Below are 19,660 nucleotides of genomic sequence, written 5' to 3' on the forward strand. Positions count from 1 at the left end.
CGGAACGTCCAGCTCTTGCCCCGGGCGGCTCTTCCCTCCTCCCCCCTCTTCCCCCCTCCCACCGCAGTTTAGAGCCACGTCCAGGGAGTTGGACCTGACCCATCCATGGTCCTCCCAGACTCTGCTGGGCAGCCAGGCAAAGCTTCGTCCTTGGGCTGCAGGACGATTTGGACCCCATGAGGCGGAGAACCCCGTCACCGCGGTTCGAGAAGAACAGGGCCCGCCAAGACGGTGCACGGCCCGTTCGTGTCCTCGTCTCTTCCAGGCCACGGTGCTGCCCGCACGTGCTCGGTTTGTGCCCACATTCTGCCTGCTCTTGGACAGGGCCAGTGGCGGGTCCCGGGCACCAGCCCCCAGAACAGCGAGACGCGCTCCTGTCCACGGACAAGGGCAGGAATGAACTGGGGACGGAGGGGGGCAGGAAAGGGGGCCCGGATGCCCCGTGGAAGCAAACCCCAGGCACGCCAAAGCCTGGCCAGCAGCCGCGCCCGGCGTGCGTGGATACACCTGGCACTTCCCGCCTGCGGCTCGCAGACGGGCACCCAAGAACTGCCAGCCTCCCCGCCTGGCCTCCCCACGGCCGCGGAAGCCCACGGGACGCCCCCAGGCAGCCCGGTCTGGGAAGCAAGACGCCGCCCAGGTCTCTCCAGACTTCGTGTTTCCTAAGCGGGCAGGAGCCCTGGGTATCGGCAACGGCAGACGCAGCCGGGACTCAAATTCTCAAGAGCAAAGGCAGAGCGGACGGTGCCTCCCGGGCTCAAATGTCCCGGGCCAGCGGCCTCCTCTCTGGGCCCGCACCTCAAATTTCGGCGACGGAGCGGCCACAGAAAGCATCCCGCTTTATCGGTGGCCTGCGGGAGCTCTATATCACCGTGGCCTCTCACCCCGACATTCCACGCCTCCCAGGGGGGCAGATAATCCCACAAAGGGCCTCATGCCAGAGTCCCCACGCTTTCTCCAATGCTGAGAGCTTTGACTTCGTCAGCACTGGTTCGCGGGAATCTCCTTACTGGGCCCCAGGGTTCAGATCGAATGTCCCTTTGAAAGGGCCAGAGGGGACCCTGTGCCCCTGCTCCTGTGTCTGCATGATACCAGATCCAGCCCGTCCCCTGGTGCTTTTGGAGGCCACCGCCTGTCCCACCCTAGAGGCAAAGGCCCCCGACACCCCCAGGGCCCTCGAGGGCCGCCGTCCCTGACGAGGGAGGAGGGAAGGGCCTGTCCTCTGGCCCAGAAGATGCCAACACCCTTTGTCCTGCAGGGTCCCACGGACTAGTGCTCGGACTCTAGGCTGTACCAGCCTCCCTCTCCTCCTGACCCAGCGGCAGCTCCCTGCAGGAGGGTCCCTTCACTCACCCAAAACGTGCTCTGCTCGGATATCTACATGCACACCCAAAAAGTGTGCGTGTGTGTGTTCCTGCACAAGTGTGTGTGCATGTGCGTATTTCTGCATGCATGTGTGTGTCTGTGTTCCTGCACACACGTGTGCACTCACGTGTGTGTCAGTGCACGCACAAACTGATTACAGGAAAGCCCCGTTATCCTGTGGTCCCCTGAGCAAGTCCTAAGTTCGTCCCTCTGGATGTGCAAAGACACTCCAAAGCAGAACGTCAGGTGGATGACAGGGAGAGAGAAGCGGCTGCCCTCCTTTGAGGTTTGGGACCTGCCACTCGGCTCCCCAAAGTCCTCTGGCAGAAAGCTAAGCAAAAGACCCCCAAAGTCAGGGCTCACGACAGACCCTCGCCCCTTCCCCGGCAGTGTCCTGTCGGACCCTGGCAGCGTGGCTCCCCACGGTCCCTGACTCCTCTCCTCCTGGGAACTTGGGGGACGGGGGTCCCCAAGTCCAGTGAAGACACCTGCGGGGGTCCCACTGAGCACAGCTGCCCGAGGCAGCCCGGACAGTCAGCGGCTCGCGGACGGTGGGCACAGCTCTTCGGGCCAGGCGCGTCCACCCAGGACCAGAGCCCTCTGCCTGCTTCCCTCACTCTCCACTCACCACAACATCATTTCAGATGAGCTTTCTAATCCGTAGGCCATGTCCGGAGGCTCCTTCGCCCCGCATATTCCCACACATCTGCCCTCAGGCAGGTGCAAGAAAGTTCCAGAAACCCCAAACAGCCGCCGACAAAGACATCATAGCAATGATAATGCCACGTTCACGGGCCCCCCCATACACCATCCCAGCCTTCTGCCTCTTGCCCCGGGTCCCGTCTGAGCCGCTCAGGTGAGCATCCTGCCCCGAGAGGAGGGGAGAGGCATGGGGCTCACCCCCACTGAACGCGCACCAGGAATGTCATCCTCCCAGCCAGTCCGGCCCTTCTCGTGGCTTGGAAGGGACAGAGGCGGCCCGGGACCCCCACGTCTGCCTCACTGGGTCCTGGAGAAATTCCCCGGCCCTGCAAGGCGGGCTGGACACGTCAGGGGTAGAGGGCACGCGGCACCCCCCTCGGCCCGTGCTCTGTCCGGACCCCGCAGAGACGGGATGGGTCAGGACCCAGGAGCTGACCTGCGGGTGCAAGGGTGCCGTGATTGTGACCAGGGTGTGTCCCCCAGTCCAGCCCCGGTAAGGGTGCAGGATGCTTCCCGGGGGCCCCCTGCTCAGCTTCTCTAAAACTAAACTCACCCTTGGCCAGGGCCTCCTGAGGGGACTGTCCTTGGAGCCCAGCACGTTGGGGCCCAGTCGCCCTCAGGGGTCTGACTTATCAGCAGGTGTCCTGTCTCCCTCCGCCTCGGCCAAGGGAGACCCCAGATGGAGGGTCAGGCTGGCCTGGAGGGGCCCTTGCTGGACAGACAGGGGGCATGCGAGGGGCAGGACATCACCCCCGCAGCACTCCCTGAGACCACCCTGACCGCCTTCCCTCTGCCGGGGCCGCAGGGACCCTGGGGCCAGCCCTCCGACCCAGGCACCAGGCAGCAGCACTCTGCTAGCAGGAGGCCCATCAAGTTCCTCTGCTTTGTCCAAGGTCAGCTGACATGACGGAGCCATTCATGCCATTTGGGATTTGGGAAGCGAACGCCAAGACCGGGAGCAGGCGGCCCTCAGGTCCGAGGCGCCCGGTGGTGTCGCTCACGGGAGCATCCACCACTGCTCCTGGGGCGCCGTGGCTCCATCGCCCCAGCCCTGCCTGCTGAAGGCCTCTGCCTCTGGGCCGGGCAGGTGGGCAGGGGGGTGGGGAGGGGGGGTCGGCTTGGTTTTGCTTTCACAAATTCGGTGAGCGTCCCGGGCTTCTACGGGAGAAGGCATCGTGGCCCCTGGGTGGCCCTCCTGGCCCCGGCGGTGCCCCTCCCATGCGCCCTGTGGTGGGGGCCAGCAAGGCGGGTGCGGGTCCCCAGGAGGTCCCGGTGTCCCGCCACTGCGGGCCTCGCCAAGTTGTCTGTGGGTCACTTCCCTGCATGCCCCCTGCCCCCCCTCCCCCCTGGCCAGCCACGGACACTGCAGGCGAGGCCGAGGATTATTCCAGGGCCTGGCGAATGAGGAGTCGGGGTTCTTTGTCAGAGAGGTCGGGCTGCGCCCCTCCCCGCCCAGCCCTCTCCCTCACGGTGCCAGGCGGAGTCTGGGGGTCGAGGAGCGGCTCCCGAGGGGCACCTAGGACCCGGCCGGGGCAATGGGCTTCTCACCCTCGTGGCCACGGCCCCTCCCCTTCGAACGCGGGCACAATGAATGTCAGCATCAGGGGGCAACCTAAAACCCCCGTGAGGGAGCTCTTGGGTTGCAGCGAAGAATGACCCCTCTCCAGGCTGCCAGCCGCGGGGGCCACGCGGTGCGGCCCAGACGGGCCTCGGACCAAGGCCGCCACTGTAATTAGCAGAGGAGATTCAATAACAAACAGCTTTGAGCGGCTTTATCTAACCTTTGGAAGGTAAGATTAACACCTTCGATGGAGAGAAAGTTAAGACTCGGGGCCCCTTTGCTTTGTGGTTCGGACTCCCAGCCCGAGAGCCCCTCCTGGGCCGTCTCTCTACCCCCGGGGTTTCTGAGGACTTCTTTCCAACGGCCCCGGGTAGTGCTTTTGTTCCCCCCCGCGAGTGTGCCGGCACCGAACCGCACCGTCCCGTTCCCCAGGACGCGCGCACACACACACATACACACGCACACGCACCAGTTCCTTGAACACGGCTGAGGGCTCCCCGCGTCCAGACGGGAGCCCCCCCACCTCGCCGGCTGTTGTCAGAGATGCCGCGTCTCCACAGGCCCGGTGGAGACACGAAGAGTCCCCCCTTGTCCCCGACTGGCTCGTTGCTGCCCAGATTTCACTGGCCCGGAAGAAGACGTCGACCACGCTCCTCGGAACAGAAATCCCTGATCCGTCCACCCCGTCGGAAGGAGGGCTGGCCCCGCCGAGGCTCGCCGCCCGCTCGGGCTGCTGACCTGTGTTCCAGAGCACGGACCGTCCGCAGAGCCGCCGACTGGACTTCGGAGCTCTGAGGACAGCACGCGGCCTAGCTTAGCGGGTCTTATTTCCAAAGTACCGTCAAATCACTTCCAGGGAAAAAATCGATCTGTCTCTGACAGCTTTCCTCCTGCTAACGTGATAAATAAATAATCAGCCACCTCGTTGGGCTGTTTCATTAAAGAAAGGGATGGCTGGATGGGCCGAGGCGGAGGACCGATCGGAAGGCAGAGTCCGGCTGGAGCCCCCCACGTTTTATGACACCATTTGTATTTTGTCAGTCACTGGCTTCACGCTCGGCCCGAGCCGGGAACTGAATGCGCCATTCAGAGAGGCACTCACAGGAGTGTTATTGCAATTGAATATTTTCGCACACAGACACATCATTATCTCGGAACCTGACACTGCGGCACAATTCTGTGATTTTTCGAGAGGCCCTAATTTTTCCAAATGTGAGCGCTAGGGCCCGGGATTATCCAAACACCTCCTGCTCCTCTTTGTTTCTTCCGAGGGGTTGTAAACGTGCGGGGAAGTGCCCCCAGATTGCCTGCGCTCCACCTTTGAACTTCTCCGTTCCCTTCCCTTCTCCCACAACGGCCAGCTGCGGACAGCGCTGGGCCCGGCCGCCACAGCCACGGTTCCAGACATGGCGGAGAACTGAGCAGCGTGGGCGGGGGGGGGGGGGGGGGGGGGCGGGGGGGAGCCTCCGTGCACAGCACAAGTGGGCAGGGACAGGACAACATCACTGACAAAACAGAAAGAACAGCCTGAGGGTGAGTCTCGCTCAGACATGAGACCCACGCTCGGACACAGGCGCACACGCACGGAGCACCTGCTCGGTAGAAATGTCTGCGCGCTCCGGGGCCATCTCCGCACACAGACCAGATGAAGGGGCTGTGCCGGGGGCCGCATCTCCCGCCGCCAGCCGCGGCTCCGGCCGACAGAAACGCCCCCCGGTTTTCAGGCGGTTCAAGAATGCACTGACTTTCCCAGGGATAAGAGCTGGGAGGGCTTTGCAAGGACAGCCAGGTTCCCCCAGGGAAGCATCTTGGCATACACGGGCGGCAGTCTCCAGGAAGGGAGCCCAGCCGTGGACACGCGCGCCGCATCCCGTGCTGGTCGCTACAGCCTAAAGCAGCCCATAAACTCCCATCCGAAAGGGACCCCGGGGGCCTTCCGGCAGCATGGTGCCCTCCTCTGAGCTGATGGACGGACACCCCCGAAACAGGGCCCGGGACCGCTCGGGATTTAACCCTGAGGACAGCAGCATCTCGGGGCTGGGCCAGCAGGGGTGACCGACAGCCACTTGCGAACCCGCCGGCTAGAAACGCTGGCCAGGTCAGCACAGGCCAGAGATGCTGGTTTGCAGCGCAGCAAAGACCTAAGCGTATGGGTCTCCCGGGACCGAGGGAGAGAACGGGCCACCTGGTAACAACGTGAAGTCTGGGGAAATGGCCCGAGTCTGCACCTGCACCTGACCTGACCTGACCAGGAGCGCCGTCTGAGGGCCCTGCGGCCGGGAGGGGGGAGGCGCGGGGCACGCACGAGGGTCGGCGCCCTGCGCTTGCCCGCGGCGGGCAGGGCTCCCCTGTGTTCACCGTTTGGGCTCCTCCGGTGAGCGTAATTTCCAGTCTTTGTTTAAATGCTTTATGGACCGATGTGGCCGGGCCTCCCCGATGAGGCTGTTACAGGCCATTGAGCAGATACAAATGTCTGAGCGCCTTTAAATGCGTGCCCCTTTCCCTCGGAGATGCAGCCAGAAGGGGCAATGGCAGTCTGTTCTGTAAATCCATATTTCGGTGTGATATCGACCGCCAGCTTCTGAATTTAGATACGGGGATCAAACTGTGTCACAGGAAAGGGTTCTCAGCCGTAGCAAGTCCCCATTCATCACGCGTCCACCCAGGCACCTCCTCTCCGTGCCTGAGTGTTGGAGGTGCCCTGCCCGCCGTGGGTGCCAGAGAAGCCCCACGCGTTCCAAGTGAGCCACTGAATTTAAAACAGAGACACACAGAAGCAAAGGCAGACGAGCAAAGCTCCTCTCCGGGCATCTCTCCCTCGTGTCCCCTCCTTCTGGCCTTTTTAATCTGAAATAGAGTCACTAGTTGGCTCCCGCGTGGACGCCAGGCCAGGGACGCCCGAGAAGGTTTGCCTCCGGACGCGCTGAGGCTGGGGGCAGCCTGTTGGTCTGATCTGGCTTCCCCCCGGCCCCAACAGCTTGGACACGAAAGCCCAGACCCTGGGGCAGCGACCCGTGAGCCCCCAGACTCATCACGCTGCCCAGAGCGTGGTGAACCGTGTGGCACTCGGACCCCTGCACGCAGTAGGCCCAAGGACAGCGTGTTCCGCTCCAGGGCAGGAAGGAACAGACAGATGGAACCGAGCCCCCAAAACACACAGAGGACCCTGAGCTCCTGCAGGAGCAGGGCGGGGGAGGGTGGGGGGCTCTAACGAGAGGAGAGCTGGCAGATGTCAGCAGCTGTTGGAACCCAGAGACTGCGTGAGGATAGGAAAGGTTTGGGAAGGCAGCGGGAGGGGGTGGCTGCCCTCGGTGCAGGCTGCAGGTCAGAGGGGCCAGATGAGACCCCAGCACCCGAGCTTCCCAGTTTGAGAATAAGGACAAGCTGAGGATCTCGTCCGTGTGTTTTATTTCATGGCCGAGCCGTGCGCAAGAACCAAAGCGGACCTTTGCTGGCGCAGAGCAGACCTCTGGGTGCTAGGGCTTTGCACCCTCGGCCTGACTGGCACACACGTGTGCAGGCCTGCACGCCCCCACCGCTCCCCCCGCCGTGGGCCCCCCGGGTGACCCTCGGGAAGGCTCGGGAGCCTGGGGACCAACAAAGCGTCTCCCCAGGCAGACGCGGGGGACGAAACCCAAGCTCTGACTGCCGGTCTGAACGGACTATGAATTCTGCCTCACTCCCTGCCTGGCTCCAGGATCCTCCCCCCTCCAAACCCCATGCTGGACCCTTCCAGAACCTTCCACGCAGCTCGAGGCTGGGGGACAAGTAAGACGCAGGTGCACACAGGTATTTGTGGGGGCTGGAGGGTGAGCAGGCAGGCCCCGCACCCCTGCCTCGGCTCAGGCGGAGACAGTAAGGGGAGAGGATAGGGCGCAGCAAGGTCGGGAGCCACACTGGCAGCAAGGGCAGGGCGTGGGGATCGGGAGTGGGGCACCCAAGGTATGAAGCCAGGTTTCTGGGGCCAGGACAGGAAGCCCCCAGCCTGCCCCACGGCGGCCTCAAGTGCAGCGTCCACGTCCGAGGCTTGATATTTGCAGGAAGCATTCGGCTTTGTTATTCTTTTTCAAGTAGGAAAGTAGACAAAGCCATTCACTTCTCGACCAGGTAGCACCTCGAATGGAAAGAGAACGGCCTGAGGGCACACGCTGGGTAGGCGGAGGTCACGTCAGCGGGACTGGTCCCCAGAATTGGGATCTGGGGACACCTGGCTGTGGCGCGCCCCACCCAGCCTCAGGGGCCACATCCCTGAGGAGCAGGAGGGGGCTCCAGACCTAAGGACGCCGTGCCTGTGTCCCTGTCAATGTCCTCCCATCACCCACACCGGAATCCATTAGAAAACAGAAATGTGTCCAAAGTAAACCCATCCAGGTGAGTCAGGAGGCCAAGGAGTAGGGCCAGGGGTCAGCCCTCCATGTGGCCAGAAAAGCCCAAGGACGTCTCCAGGAATTCCCCGAGAATCCACTTGGAAGGCCTGGGCACCCCTCACATGCCCCGGGGCACTGCCTGGGCCTGGGGAGGAAGGCCCTCTGGAAGGAGCCCAGGGCGAGGCTGAGCCCGCCTCCTTCCCTCCCCACCTCCACGCTGGGAAAAGCCCACCTCGAAGCTCACCTGAGAGCCAGGAGCCACCGAGGAGCCCTGTTCCCCACCACCCTGCGCCCAGGTCCGTCCCCCCCGTCACCTGCCATGCCACCTGCGGGGTCAGCTCGGGCTGGGCACGGACGCCCGCGGACACTGCCGACCCCACACACAGCCCATGCTCCGGGGGCGCACCCCCGTCCCGGCGCTGGGCTGCCACGAGAAGCAGCAGGGGTCTGGTGAATTGTGCGGAGAAGCCTCACCTCGGGCTCAGAAAGCACGTGTGTGAGGGTCACCGATCCTCTCTCTTTCCCGCACAGGGGTTCACAGGGGAGCACAACGGAAGCTGCTCCTGGCTTCCCCAGGCTTGAGCGGGAACACCGCCGTCCCTGGGGGGAGGGTTCGCTCCCACGCCTGTAAAACCCTGAAGCCAGGTGTGTTTCTGGGTCCGTCCGCCCACCGGGGGTCGGGGGGGGGGGGGCGGGAAGGTCTGCGGCACCAGCCTCGGGGTCCCCTCTGGCCCCGGACGGATTTCAGAGGGGTCTCGCTACGCGTGACGGTCCACGTCAACACCGGGGTCGGACCAGCACGGAAGGAGAGGCGAGACCCCACATCAGCAGGTTTGTTTAAGGACGGGCCCCACTGTCTCCACCCTGAAAGATGAGTATTTGGGGTTGGAAAGGGCCCGGGCGTCGGTAAGCAAAACGGACAGGGATGATGCAGGGCCTTCTACGGAGGAGAGAAAATATTCACCAGGACCCAGCCATGTTCTAAAATGATTATAAATTATTTTAACAGTGCCTTTGCAAAGGGTTATAAAAACAGCCATAATATATTTTTTTCCTTAGATTCTAGAATTACCAGTGTGACAGCTAATGCAATAATGATTTGTTTCAAATGCCAGTGTTTAAGCTGTATAAAGCTGATTTTATACATTTTTCCAGTAGGCCGCATTGTAGTTAATGAAATTAAACACTCCAATCGCATTTGTCCCCAGGGGACGAGGAACTGTACACACCACTGGTTTATTTTTTTATTAAAATAAATTGCAGCCAGCAAGATGGACTTAATTGCATACAGAATTGAAAAAGAAACATTCCATTGATATAATTAAGCCAATTTTCATGGACAGAAATAGTTATAGTGGATATAAAATAAGCAAACCCTTCACCAGAATCTGACTTCCCTCCTCTTTTGCACAGAATGTTAACTATTAAACAAATATGTATCTCGGAGCCGAGGCACCGCTCTCTCGGAGCTCCAGGGCACTGTTCCGGAGTCTTGGGAGAGGCCGGCCAGGCGGGCCAGCCAAGGGTGTGATGGCAGAAAACCCAACACAGAGAGTGGTAGGGCAGGAAGAGGCCTCCCTCGTCGCGCGGGGGGCCCACAAAAGCTTCGGGGCACCGGCCGGCCCGGAATGGGTACCACGGCCCGGGGGGTAGCCCGTGAGGCGCCCAGGCTTAAGCAGCAGCGGCCGATTCCGGGCTGGACCTCCAGCTACAGCTCCCAGTTCCTCCCGCCCAGTGGCTGAGGTCCACACAGCAGCGGGCTCCACCTCTCCCTGATTGCCTTGGGGGAGGGGCAGTGATTATGTGCCTCCAGATTTGGGGTGGCAGCGGGAGGGCGAGCAGGCAGCCCCCACACCTCCGGCCTCTGCCTCGGCGGAAGGCAGCACCTAGAGGGTGTCGGCGCTTCTATTCTGCACCTGCCCTGGGGAGAGGACTCCGGGCCCCGGGGGCCGGAAAAGCCCAGGGCGAGCGTCCTGCGCAGCCTAGGGAAGAGTCCAGACCCGGGCAAAGAGAACCGGGCCTGGAGGAGGCTGACGACACAGTGAGCCAGCTGCATTCACAAGCGGGAAGGACACCGATGTCGTATTTGCCGTTAAAGACCAGACCTGTTATAGGCTGAGCACTGGCCTTGGGAGAAGGCTTAAACCTTGAGACAGTTAAAAAAAAAAAAAATCCTCTGGAATCAAGTGCAGCCTGCAGGACCCTAAGGAAGGGGGCGGGGAGGGGGTGTGAAACAAGAAAGCTTGGGGAGCTTTGCCTAAGTGGCATTCAATTTCATCCCTAACTTGCTGTGTGCCTTTGAATGGGCTAGTTGACCTCTCTGTGTTTGGGAGTTTTTACCACGAAAAGTGGTGCCCACGAGGCCGAAATCCCTCCTCCCCGGGTCAGTGAGAGGAAGTGGGGTCACGCCCAGTAAGCGGACCAAGAGCGCCTTTCAGGGATCCTGGACCCTCCCCTGTGTCTGGAGGCTGAGGCTGAGGCTGCGGCAGGGACCGGGGCATCGGCTCAGGCCGCAGGTCCTTCTGGGCCTCCCAGGGCAGGTGCTGGGGCGAATGCCCGAGGAGGGGGGGGTGGGGACCAATGGGCCACCCTGGGCGGAGCTGGAGGAAGCATCCCGGGAAGGCAGGGTTGACGGATCCGCAAAGCCAGACCTCCACCTTGCGCTTACGCATCTCAGCATCTCCCCCCTCCCCACACGGCCCGACAGACACCCGCTTGAAGTGCTCTCTGAGACTCTGCGTGCCCAGATCCGCAAAGCCACCTCGACGGGGACGCGGGTCTGCCCCCCACAGCGTCGGGGTCAGGGTCAAGACTCAGGGAGTTCAGGCGCAGAGCCCGCCCTCCTCCATCCAGGAAACTGAGAGGTGGGGACCCTCGGGCCCGACCTCGGCCCTGGAGGAGGAGGGCGCTGCTCCCGCGAGCTGGGCTGGGGCGAGGCGCGCCCCGGCCGCTGCTGCCGCCAGGAAGCCGGCTGCGCTGTGTAGACGGCAGCGCCGTTCGCCCCGCTCGGTAGTTTGCCGGGACTTTGTGAGCGCGGAGGACAGGGGACTTCGGCAACCATCCGCTCGGCCTGGGGTCCCCAAGGCCCCGCGGCCGGGCCAGCCGGCGCTAGTCTGCAGCCCTCGCGCCTGTGACCGCCGCCGTACCGCGCGGCAAGGCCCGGGTCTCCTGTCCCTTCGCCAAGTTTCCTTCCCGCAGGGGGACAGCGCCCAGGCTGTCCCTTGTCCTCCCGCGCCCGCTGCTCGAGCTGTGGCGTCCAAGACTTGTTACACGGGTTTGATTCAAAACCTGATAAATTGTCTCTAACGCCATTTGAAATTTTTAAACGAAATTATTCAAAAGATTTTTAATCCTGGATAATTTTTGTTGAAACTCTAATTATACATCACCTTAATTACCAGCCCCAGCCCCCCAAGGATCCCTAATTGCCTCCTAATTGAATAAAACAGGGGGCTAATAGAGCCCACAGCCGCCCTGCGAGCTGGTGGCCTCCCCCTGGGGGCCCGGTGGGGGGAGCCTCTGGCTGGCCCCACCGCCAGCACCGGGCCTCGGGACCAGCTCCCCAGCTCCGAGCTGTGCCCAGAAGGGGAGCTCAGGGCGCTCGGGGCCATGGGGCCTGAGGGTTGGAGGCCCAGCCCGCACCTGCTCCAGACCTGCAGCCGACCAGGAGGTTGCAGGGCGGCCTGGTGGGGACCTCAGGGCACATGCAGTGCCCTTCCCCTGGGAGCCCGCTCGGGGGTCACTCAACGCGCAGCACTTGGCCTCCGCCCACCCCCTCCCCCCACCGGCCTGGGCGCCCTGGCACACCCGCAGGGCCAGTGTGGAAGCCGGAGCCCGAAGGCACCCGGTGCGCGCACTGCCGCGGGACACCTGGCCTTGGCCGCCAGCCCTGCACCCCGCCCCTCCACGGCAGCCTCCGCGTTTTCGCCCGAAGCGGGGCGACAAGCTGCACTCCGGCCGGACATTTCCCAGCACTGCTGCCCTTGCAGGCGTCCAGACAGGAGGCCGCTGTCCTGGCTCCGGGGAGAGAGCACTGATGGAAGGGGCAGACCTCCCCTGGCGGGGGGGGGGGGGGGGGGGGGGCAGGGCCCAGCGGGGCGGGAGCCTGGCTGCTGTGGCTGGGGACAAGGGGCTCAGCCTCCAGCCGCGCTCCCCTCACCCTGTGTCGCACACACACCTTCCTCACGCGCACGGCGCTGGAACTCACAGACGAGATGCGCCAAGTTGGGCGTCGGGCAGAGGCAGCGGGCCCCCCAGGTCGGCCCCAGGGGCTAGGCGGCGGGCGCCTGGAGGACACTAACCCCGGGCCCGGAATACGTGGGGTCTAGGAGTCTATCGCGCCCGTGGGGATCAGGTCTCAGGCGCCGCTCTAATGGGGGCCGCGGCGGCCGGACAGTCTCTGGGGACGCTTCTTCCCCTGCACGGGGTCCCCCAGCTGTGCTAGCAGGAGGTCAGGAGGGGGGCACCTTGGCTGGGTCGACCCCCACCTGTTCACCTGGCTCCCAACAGGGGCAGAAACACAAAGCTTTTGTTAGGCATTTCATTTTTAAACGTAGGGCAGGGACGCCTGCGATTCCCCGCAGGCCAGCGGTGCCCTGGCCAGCGAGAGGGCACTCTGGTGGACCGCCCCCCCCCCCCACCCCCGGTCCTCACTCTGCCCGCAGCTGTCTGGGCTCACATCGAGGAGACGGTGAGCGCGTCAGTGGCCTCTGCCCTTGGAAAGCTCCATTCGGAGCCCCCGGCGTGGGCCCCAAAGGTGCTACCATAACTCAGTAAAGGTGCTAGCAGCAGCCCCAGCAGGGGAGCCCCCTGGAGCGGGGTCCCGGGAAACACAAACGAAATCACGGCCCCCGACGCACCCTCTAAGGCAGCCCCCGCGCTCCGACTCAGGGACTGACGCTCGCTGACCAGGCTGTCCTTCCACGTGGCCTCAGGCACAGCCCAGCCCTGCACGCTGGCCTTATGACCATGACCCCTCGTTCCTCCCCCAGCCCCCCGACCCCGGCCGGGAGGTGGCCTGAAGGTGGGGGGGGGGCGGCGCGGATTCTGTCGGCCGCCCTGGGGCTGCCCTGCTGCCTCACATTCAGGTAATGGAGTCAGGTCCCCAGGGACGTCCACATCTGCTTAAAATATTGTCCAGTGAAATGAAATTCCTCAGCGGATCCAGGGCCCTGTGTCAGGCAGGCAGCCGTGGCCCTGTGCCTGCCTCGGCCGCCTTCCTGAGGAGGGCCGAGAGGGGTTTCCAGTTCCTGCCCCAGTGTGGGCTCCAGCTGGGTCTGGGCCTGAGCCACGCGCTGTGCCGGGCTCTTCCTCACGAAGGACTCCCAGGAAGGGGGAACCTGGGCTCTGCCCTACCCTGGGGTCTGGTTCCCTGGCCTCAGGGCTAGGGACGCCGCGGGATGCTGCCAGGAACCCGTTCTGGGTCCTGAGGGGAGCGGGCAGCGCAGGCTTCCCCACCTGACAGAAGGGCTGGAGGCCAGATGGGTGGCCCGCAGGGGCGTGGGACGCTGGCTGTTCCCGGGGCTGCTCTGGGGGCACTGAGCCGGCCTCTCGCTTGCGGCGAAGGCCCAGGGAGAGCGCCGCGCTTTCCACTTTCTCGCTCAAAGCTTCGGCCCCTTCGAGAGCCCGAGGGGGCAGCTCGCAGCCCAGGGGCGAGACTCTGAGAAAGCCCGCTGCGCTCCCGCACAGACCCCAAGGAGCACGGGAACACCCACACCCCACAGCCCACGGGCCCACAGGTAGTGCAGGCACATCCCTGGAGCACCAGCCAGGAAACACTGGGGCCTTGTTCGCACCAAGAGGGGCCAGAGATCACAGGAGGTGGAGGAGGCCCAGGCTCTGAGCGCGGGGCAGGGGAGACGGGCTGGAAAGGGGAGCCTCGAGGAGGAGCCCCGCACAGCCCCGGGGGGACTCCAGGGGCGCCGGGCAGAAGCAGGGAGCTGCTTTTCCCCCTGGCGGGCGGCGGGTGCCTGGCCTCCGGCCGGGCCGCCGGGGCGCAGTCCTGGGGAGCCGGGCCGCCCCAGTCGACGGAGCAGAACTTCTCTCGAAAAGTGTGGGCAGTTTCTGGCCCACCAAGGCTCGTGCTCAGGGGCTCAGCCTTGAGCCGCGCGGTGAGGCTCGGCCTGGGCCGGGTCGGCCCGGGTCAGGCCGGAGAGCAGCGCGCTGGGCGACCTGGTGGTCGGCGGGGATCCCGAGGGGGAGCGGGCCGGGCGCCCCTGCCCGCGGGTGGGCGGGCGGCCGGCGGCGGAGGGGGCGGCGGGAGCAGGCGGCGCCGGGTCCTCTCCGCGCGGCGCTCGCCGCTTCGCTGCAGCCGGGCCTCGGCCGGGCTTCGGGAGCCGCGCTCGCCCGCCCCGCCGCGCCGCCGCTCCCACCTGCCCTCCGCCCGGGGCCGCGATCCCGGGCCCGCGGGCCTCTGGGCCGAAGGTGCCGGCGGCCGGAGCGCGGGGGGCGCGGCGGGGCGGGCGGCCGGGCGCACCGGGCCGGCGGCGAGGACCCGGCCGGCGGCGGGCTGGGCGCTCGGAGCCTGGGGCTCGGCCCGAGACGGAGCGAAAGAGAAAGTAAGACCGGGGACCGGGCAGCGTTGCCGGGGGCAGCCGTGTCCCCGGCGGGCCTCGAGGCTGTGCCGGGCGACCAGGGGCAGGGGGGCTGGGGAGAGGGGAGGGGGTGGGGGGCGGGTGGCCGAGCGGGGCCGAGCGGGGCCGAGGGCGGCGGCAGCAGCGGATCGGAAGGCGGCCGGGTGGGGACCCTCCTGCCGGAGGCACCCGCGCCGGGGCTGCCCGGGCCACGGAGGAGCGCCCGCCCCCCGCGCGGGGGCACCAGTCGGGAATAAACTTCCCGACCGCGGCTCCAAGCCCAGGAAAGAGTCTCCATTTTGCTCCCCAAGTGGCCGAGGCTGTCCCGCCGCCGCCACCCCTGCCCCTGCGCCCGCGAAGCGGGGTGGACGCCGGCCCCGCGCCCCCTCCTCCGCCCCCTCCCCGGCTCGGGGTCTCCCTCCTCTGCGCCCAGCTGGCGGACGCCAAAGGCGGTGCTCTAGCGCCCACTATTTCAAAAGCCCGGAATATGATTTGACCAGGACTGAGAGCCACTCCGAGAGAGAGAGGGAGAGAGCGAGCGAGGAGGAAAAAGTTGCTCTACCCTTTCGTCAACTTTTCGCTAACTTTCGCTTTTCGCTCCCCTCCACCCCCAGCCCTCCCCCTCCGCCCCCCTCCCCGGCCCCCACCGCGCGCCTCGGGTTCCCGGGCCCGAGCGCCTGACACTGGGGGTGGGGGGGGGGGAGGGGGTTCGCGAGGAGGGGGCCGGCGCCTTCGGGGAGCGCGCGGCCCGGGCGCCCCGAGCCTCTGCGCCGAGCCCGGCCGCCCCGGAGCGCGGGAGGCGGAGCAGCCCCCGGGGCCGCGCGGCCGATCGGAGGGCCGGGAGCCCAGGGCGCGCCGGCCGCGCCCCGACGCGCACCCCTGGCCCGGGCGCCCCGGCCCCGCGGCCCGGACCCGGCGGCGCGGCGCGGCCGAGCGCGGGAGACTTACTTTTGGCCAGCTTCCTCGCCCTCGCCTTGGATCGCATGGTGCCGGCTCGCGGAATCTCTCTCCTCCTCCTCGAGTCCAGAAGCGGCTACACACTATCTTCATCTCCGCAGCATTGTCAGTTTGGACACCTTCGCACATGCGCACAGAGCACTCAATCTGACACCCCTCGCCGGGGCCAAAAAAACTTTGCAATGTATTCATCATCCTCATCGTCGCGCCGCCGTCGCCGCCGCCGCCTCGGCGCGGGATTGGGGGGCTCTCCTCGGCCTTCCCGGTCTTCAACTCACTTATCTCTCCCCCCCCCCCCCCGCCCCCTCTCCCCCCCCCCCCCTTTTCGGCGCAGCTCGGAACTGGCCCTTTAAGAAAACATTCTGTGCACAGCGCTCCCGCCCGGGGCCCGCACCCCGGACACTTTAAAAGGACCCAGGTGGCCCCGGAGGCGAGGTGACTACTCCCCTCCCCCCCACCCTTCCCCTGCGCCGCGTCGCGCGGCTGCTCCCGCCCCGGCCCGGGCCGCGTCCGCGCCGCCACTTCCTAGAACGGGGGCCGCGCGCGCCGAGAGTTCGGACGCGGGTCTGGCTGGGTTGCTTCGTTTTGTTGCATTTTATTACCGATTAAAGAGCCTCGCGTTCGCCGCCGCCCCAGCCCGCTCCTGTCCCCGCGGCCCCCCGGCCCGGCCCGCCGTCGCCCGAGGGGGTGTCCGGGCCCCGCGCGCCGAACCCGGCTCCTCCGAAGCCCCCTCCGGGCCCCGCGCCCCCCTCGGGCCTGCCCGGCTCCCGCCCCTCCCCTCCGCCCCCCACCCCAGCGCCGCCGCTCCGGGCTTCGCGGCTCGAAAACAACAGCGGCGGCGCCGCCCGCTCCGCGCTCCGCCGCAGCCCCGGCGGGCGGGCGGGCGGGCGGCTGAAACTCGGACCCGCCGCCCTCGGTCCGCGCGGAACCGCCGAGAGCAGCGCGCCGGGCACCGGGGACGCAGCGCGGGGGCAGCCGTCCGAACCCCGGGGCGCCCCGGACCTCGCCGCCCTAGGGGCGCGCCCGCGCACTCCCGCCCCCGCCGGCCCCAGGTGAGTACCCGGCGGCGCGACCCCCGCCCCCCACCCGGGGCCGGGCCACCTTCGGGGAAGGGGCCTCTCGCGGCCCAGGTGCGTCGCGGGCGGGAAAGGCCGGCGGAGCAGGTGGCAGGGAGCGGCCGGCCGGGCGGCCCTCTGACGCGGAGGGTCGGGCGGGATGTCCGGGCCAGGGGCCTGGTGGGGACAGTGAGAACTCCTCATTCGAGGGTATCTGGGATTCGAGAATGAAATGGGGGTGGGGGGGTGGGGTGGGGGGGGAAGGAGGCGCTGACCCCGGCCCTTCCTCGGGCGGGAGCTCTGCCAGGCTGCAGGACCGGGAGCGGTCCCAGAGTCCGCCCGAGCAGGGCAGAGGCCGAGCCTCGGATGCGGGTCTCCGCTGCGGCGGGTGGGCTCTCGCCCAGCCGCTCCCCATTTGTTGTGCAGCGAGGCCGGGGGCGCCTCCGCCGAGACCAGCGTTCCGAGCCTCACGGAAGAGAAGTGAACTCGCCGCCGTGGAACAGCTAACGCCGAGACCCTGGGGTCCTAGCAGAGGCCCTCCGGTGGCCCGTGCCACCCCGGGCGGGCGAGCTCAACGGAGCAGGGCTTGGCAGGGGCAGAGGCGGGGATGAGCTGGGCCTCTGCGCCCCCGCGGCCCACAGCTGCCTCCCTGTCTGAATTCCAACGCCCACTGAGCTCCCCGGGCTTCGGGGTGCCCCGTCTCGAGCCCCGCTTGCTGCCCCAGGCGGAGAAGGCACTCTCTTCCCTGCTCTGTTTCTCGCTGAAGGCAGCCTCTGCTGTTTCCGGCCACAGGTGAGTGTTGCCCCTCTCGGCGCCGCGGGGAGCTCACCGGCGGCCGGGTCCCCTTGCCTGCAGTCCGTCCCAGGGCCTGTCGCCCCCACCCCACACTCTCTCTGTCCCCACGGGCTGGGTGGAGAACTGCCGGGGGGGGGGGGGTCCCTGGCCTGGCTGCCAGGCTCTGGGATCATGATGGGTGGTCCCCATGGGGGACTGGGACCTTGCCGCAGCCCCTAGCAGGCTCCTAGCCCACTTCAGTCCCAGGGTAGGGGGTCACCCGGAGGGGAAGGAGGGCACCTGGAGCCCAGAGCTGGGAGCTATTCTATAACCCAGCCGAGGCGGCTCCAGCCCATGGACCTGACCTGTCTGGTGCCACTGGCCAAAGAGGACACAAGGTCACCCTCAGACCTCAGCATCCCAGGACCCTCTTTCCCCAGGCCTGGAGCCTCCTTGCAAAGTTGGTGCCGAGGCCTGCGAAGCACTCTCACCTGCAGTTCTTCCCCCCACCTCCATCCCCCACCCCCAGTGCAGCTCAGGCCTCCTTTTCCCCTGCCCTGGAGGTGGCCAGCAGGCTCCAAGGTTAGGAAGGCCCAGCCTTCTTCTTGGAGCACCCTAGCTCACTCTGGCCATCTAGCTCAGCTCAGAAGGTAATTAAAATCTTCTGGGCCATGATGCTCTCTAGACTCTGGGGCTGTTACCCCTTCCAGGGTCTGGGGAAGGAGGACATGAGCTGCCTCTTCCCTGCCCTCCTCCAGGGCCCTGGGCTGGGGGTGGGGGTGGGGGCCGCAGCTCAGGGCCTGCCTGGGGAGAAGGAAGTAGGGGTCAGGAATGGCCAGGAGAGAGCCTAGCTGCTGGCATCCCCTGGTGCAGAGCGCTGGCTCCCATCCCCCAAGGGTTCTGCCTGGGCCGACCATCCTCAAGGCCATGGCCCTGGCCTGGCCGGGCCCTGCCCCCGCGTGGCCAGATTTAGAACCGAGAACAGGTCAGGCTTTGTAGAGTCCTGCAGAGAGAAAGGGCGAAGAAGGGGGGCTCAGAGGCCAGTCCAGATCCTAGCCCTGCCCTGCAGACATTTGGGGACGTGGGGGAACAGGTATGGGCCGGCGGGGGCCACTAGAAGAGGGGCAGTTTTCATTTTGTGGACACTAAACAGTCGGAGGGCAGTTTTCAAGGCAAACCAAGCCAAGCGTCAGGGACTCTCGTGACCGATGCCGGGCACAGGGGACACGCACTGTAACGCGGGCTTTGGCCATGGGCCAAGGGGCCCAATGGTCAAGAGGCTGGTGACGTGTGGGCTACAGGGACACACCCTTCAGGACCCGGCTTTGTTGCTTGGGTCCAGGGTCCTTGATAGAGGACTTTTCCCGCCAGTCTTTGCCACAGCCTGAAGTCCGGCTTTAGCCAGGAGCTCTGCCCACCAGGGCCTTTCCAACAAGCAGGGAGGTGTCGCTGGAAACCCAGGATCAGATGCACTCTTTCAGGAAAGGGCCCGATTTGAGAGGGTGAGCAAGCCAGTCCTCAGTGCTGTCGTAAGCAGTGAGCAGGGGGGTCTCCAACTCCGGGATGCCCCGAGAAGCCCAGGAGTGCCTCTCGCGTGCTCCCAGGGTTCACTCTGTCTTCGACTAGAGGGTCCCTTTGCTTGGCTAGGACCCGTGCTTCGTGCTAGCTCTTAAGGCCCGACTGCTGGAGAGCTCTGCGTTGTGATGTGTGTGCATCTGGAGTGCAGGGCCCTGGCCTCCTAGCCGGCACCCAGCCACCTGCCCAGGCCCTCGGGGCCCCCAGGGAGCCCCACTGGGGCAGGCCCCACTGGGGCAGGACCGGGCAGGTGGATGGGCCCCGATTCTCACTGCTTCCCCCCTCCCTGTTTCTCCCTGCGCTCCTGAAACTTGGCCCTGGGCTTTCAGGCACTCAGCCTCGGGGCTCAATTGGATTCCCGGTCAGGTTTTGACCTCCAGTTCCTGCTCAGAAAAGCTCTGAGTCGCTTAACAGAATAAAAGCACGTCTCCCTCAGTTTACATACGGAACTGCCCCGAAGGGTCCAGACCACCAGTCCTTGCCCCACCCCCATCACGGGAACACTGAATCGGGCTGAGATGAGGGTCTCCCTCTCTGGGCACATCCTCCTGCCCCACATGGGGTGGAGACGTCTCCCAGACTTGAGCAGCAGAAGGCTTGGAGACCACTGGGATGCTGGAGGACCATCTGGTTTGATTCCCACTCTAGAGAAAACGGAGGTGGCACTCAGCAGGGGACTCAGCGGAGACCCAACGCAGAAGCCCGTCCAGTGCAGGGCCCAGAGCTAGCTGG

The 19,660-nt window shown here is 65.7% G+C and overlaps 1 protein-coding gene across 5 annotated transcripts in view; it reads right to left on the reverse strand.

The window, feature by feature from the left end:
- The window catches only part of PRDM16 (PR/SET domain 16), a 316,465-nt gene extending 300,658 nt beyond the window's left edge, over window positions 1-15,807 (reverse strand). For all 5 annotated transcript variants that reach the window (XM_058719369.1, XM_058719367.1, XM_058719368.1 and 2 more), the window contains exon 1: window positions 15,516-15,807. In XM_058719369.1, coding sequence (XP_058575352.1) covers window positions 15,516-15,552 — 37 coding nt within the window. In that variant the 5' untranslated portion in view covers window positions 15,553-15,807. The remainder of the gene's footprint in view (window positions 1-15,515) is intronic.
- Between the last annotated feature and the right edge of the window lie 3,853 nt (window positions 15,808-19,660).

The sequence above is a fragment of the Neofelis nebulosa genome, chromosome 2 (genome assembly GCF_028018385.1).
Source record: "Neofelis nebulosa isolate mNeoNeb1 chromosome 2, mNeoNeb1.pri, whole genome shotgun sequence".
In the NCBI taxonomy this organism is placed as follows: domain Eukaryota; kingdom Metazoa; phylum Chordata; class Mammalia; order Carnivora; family Felidae; genus Neofelis; species Neofelis nebulosa.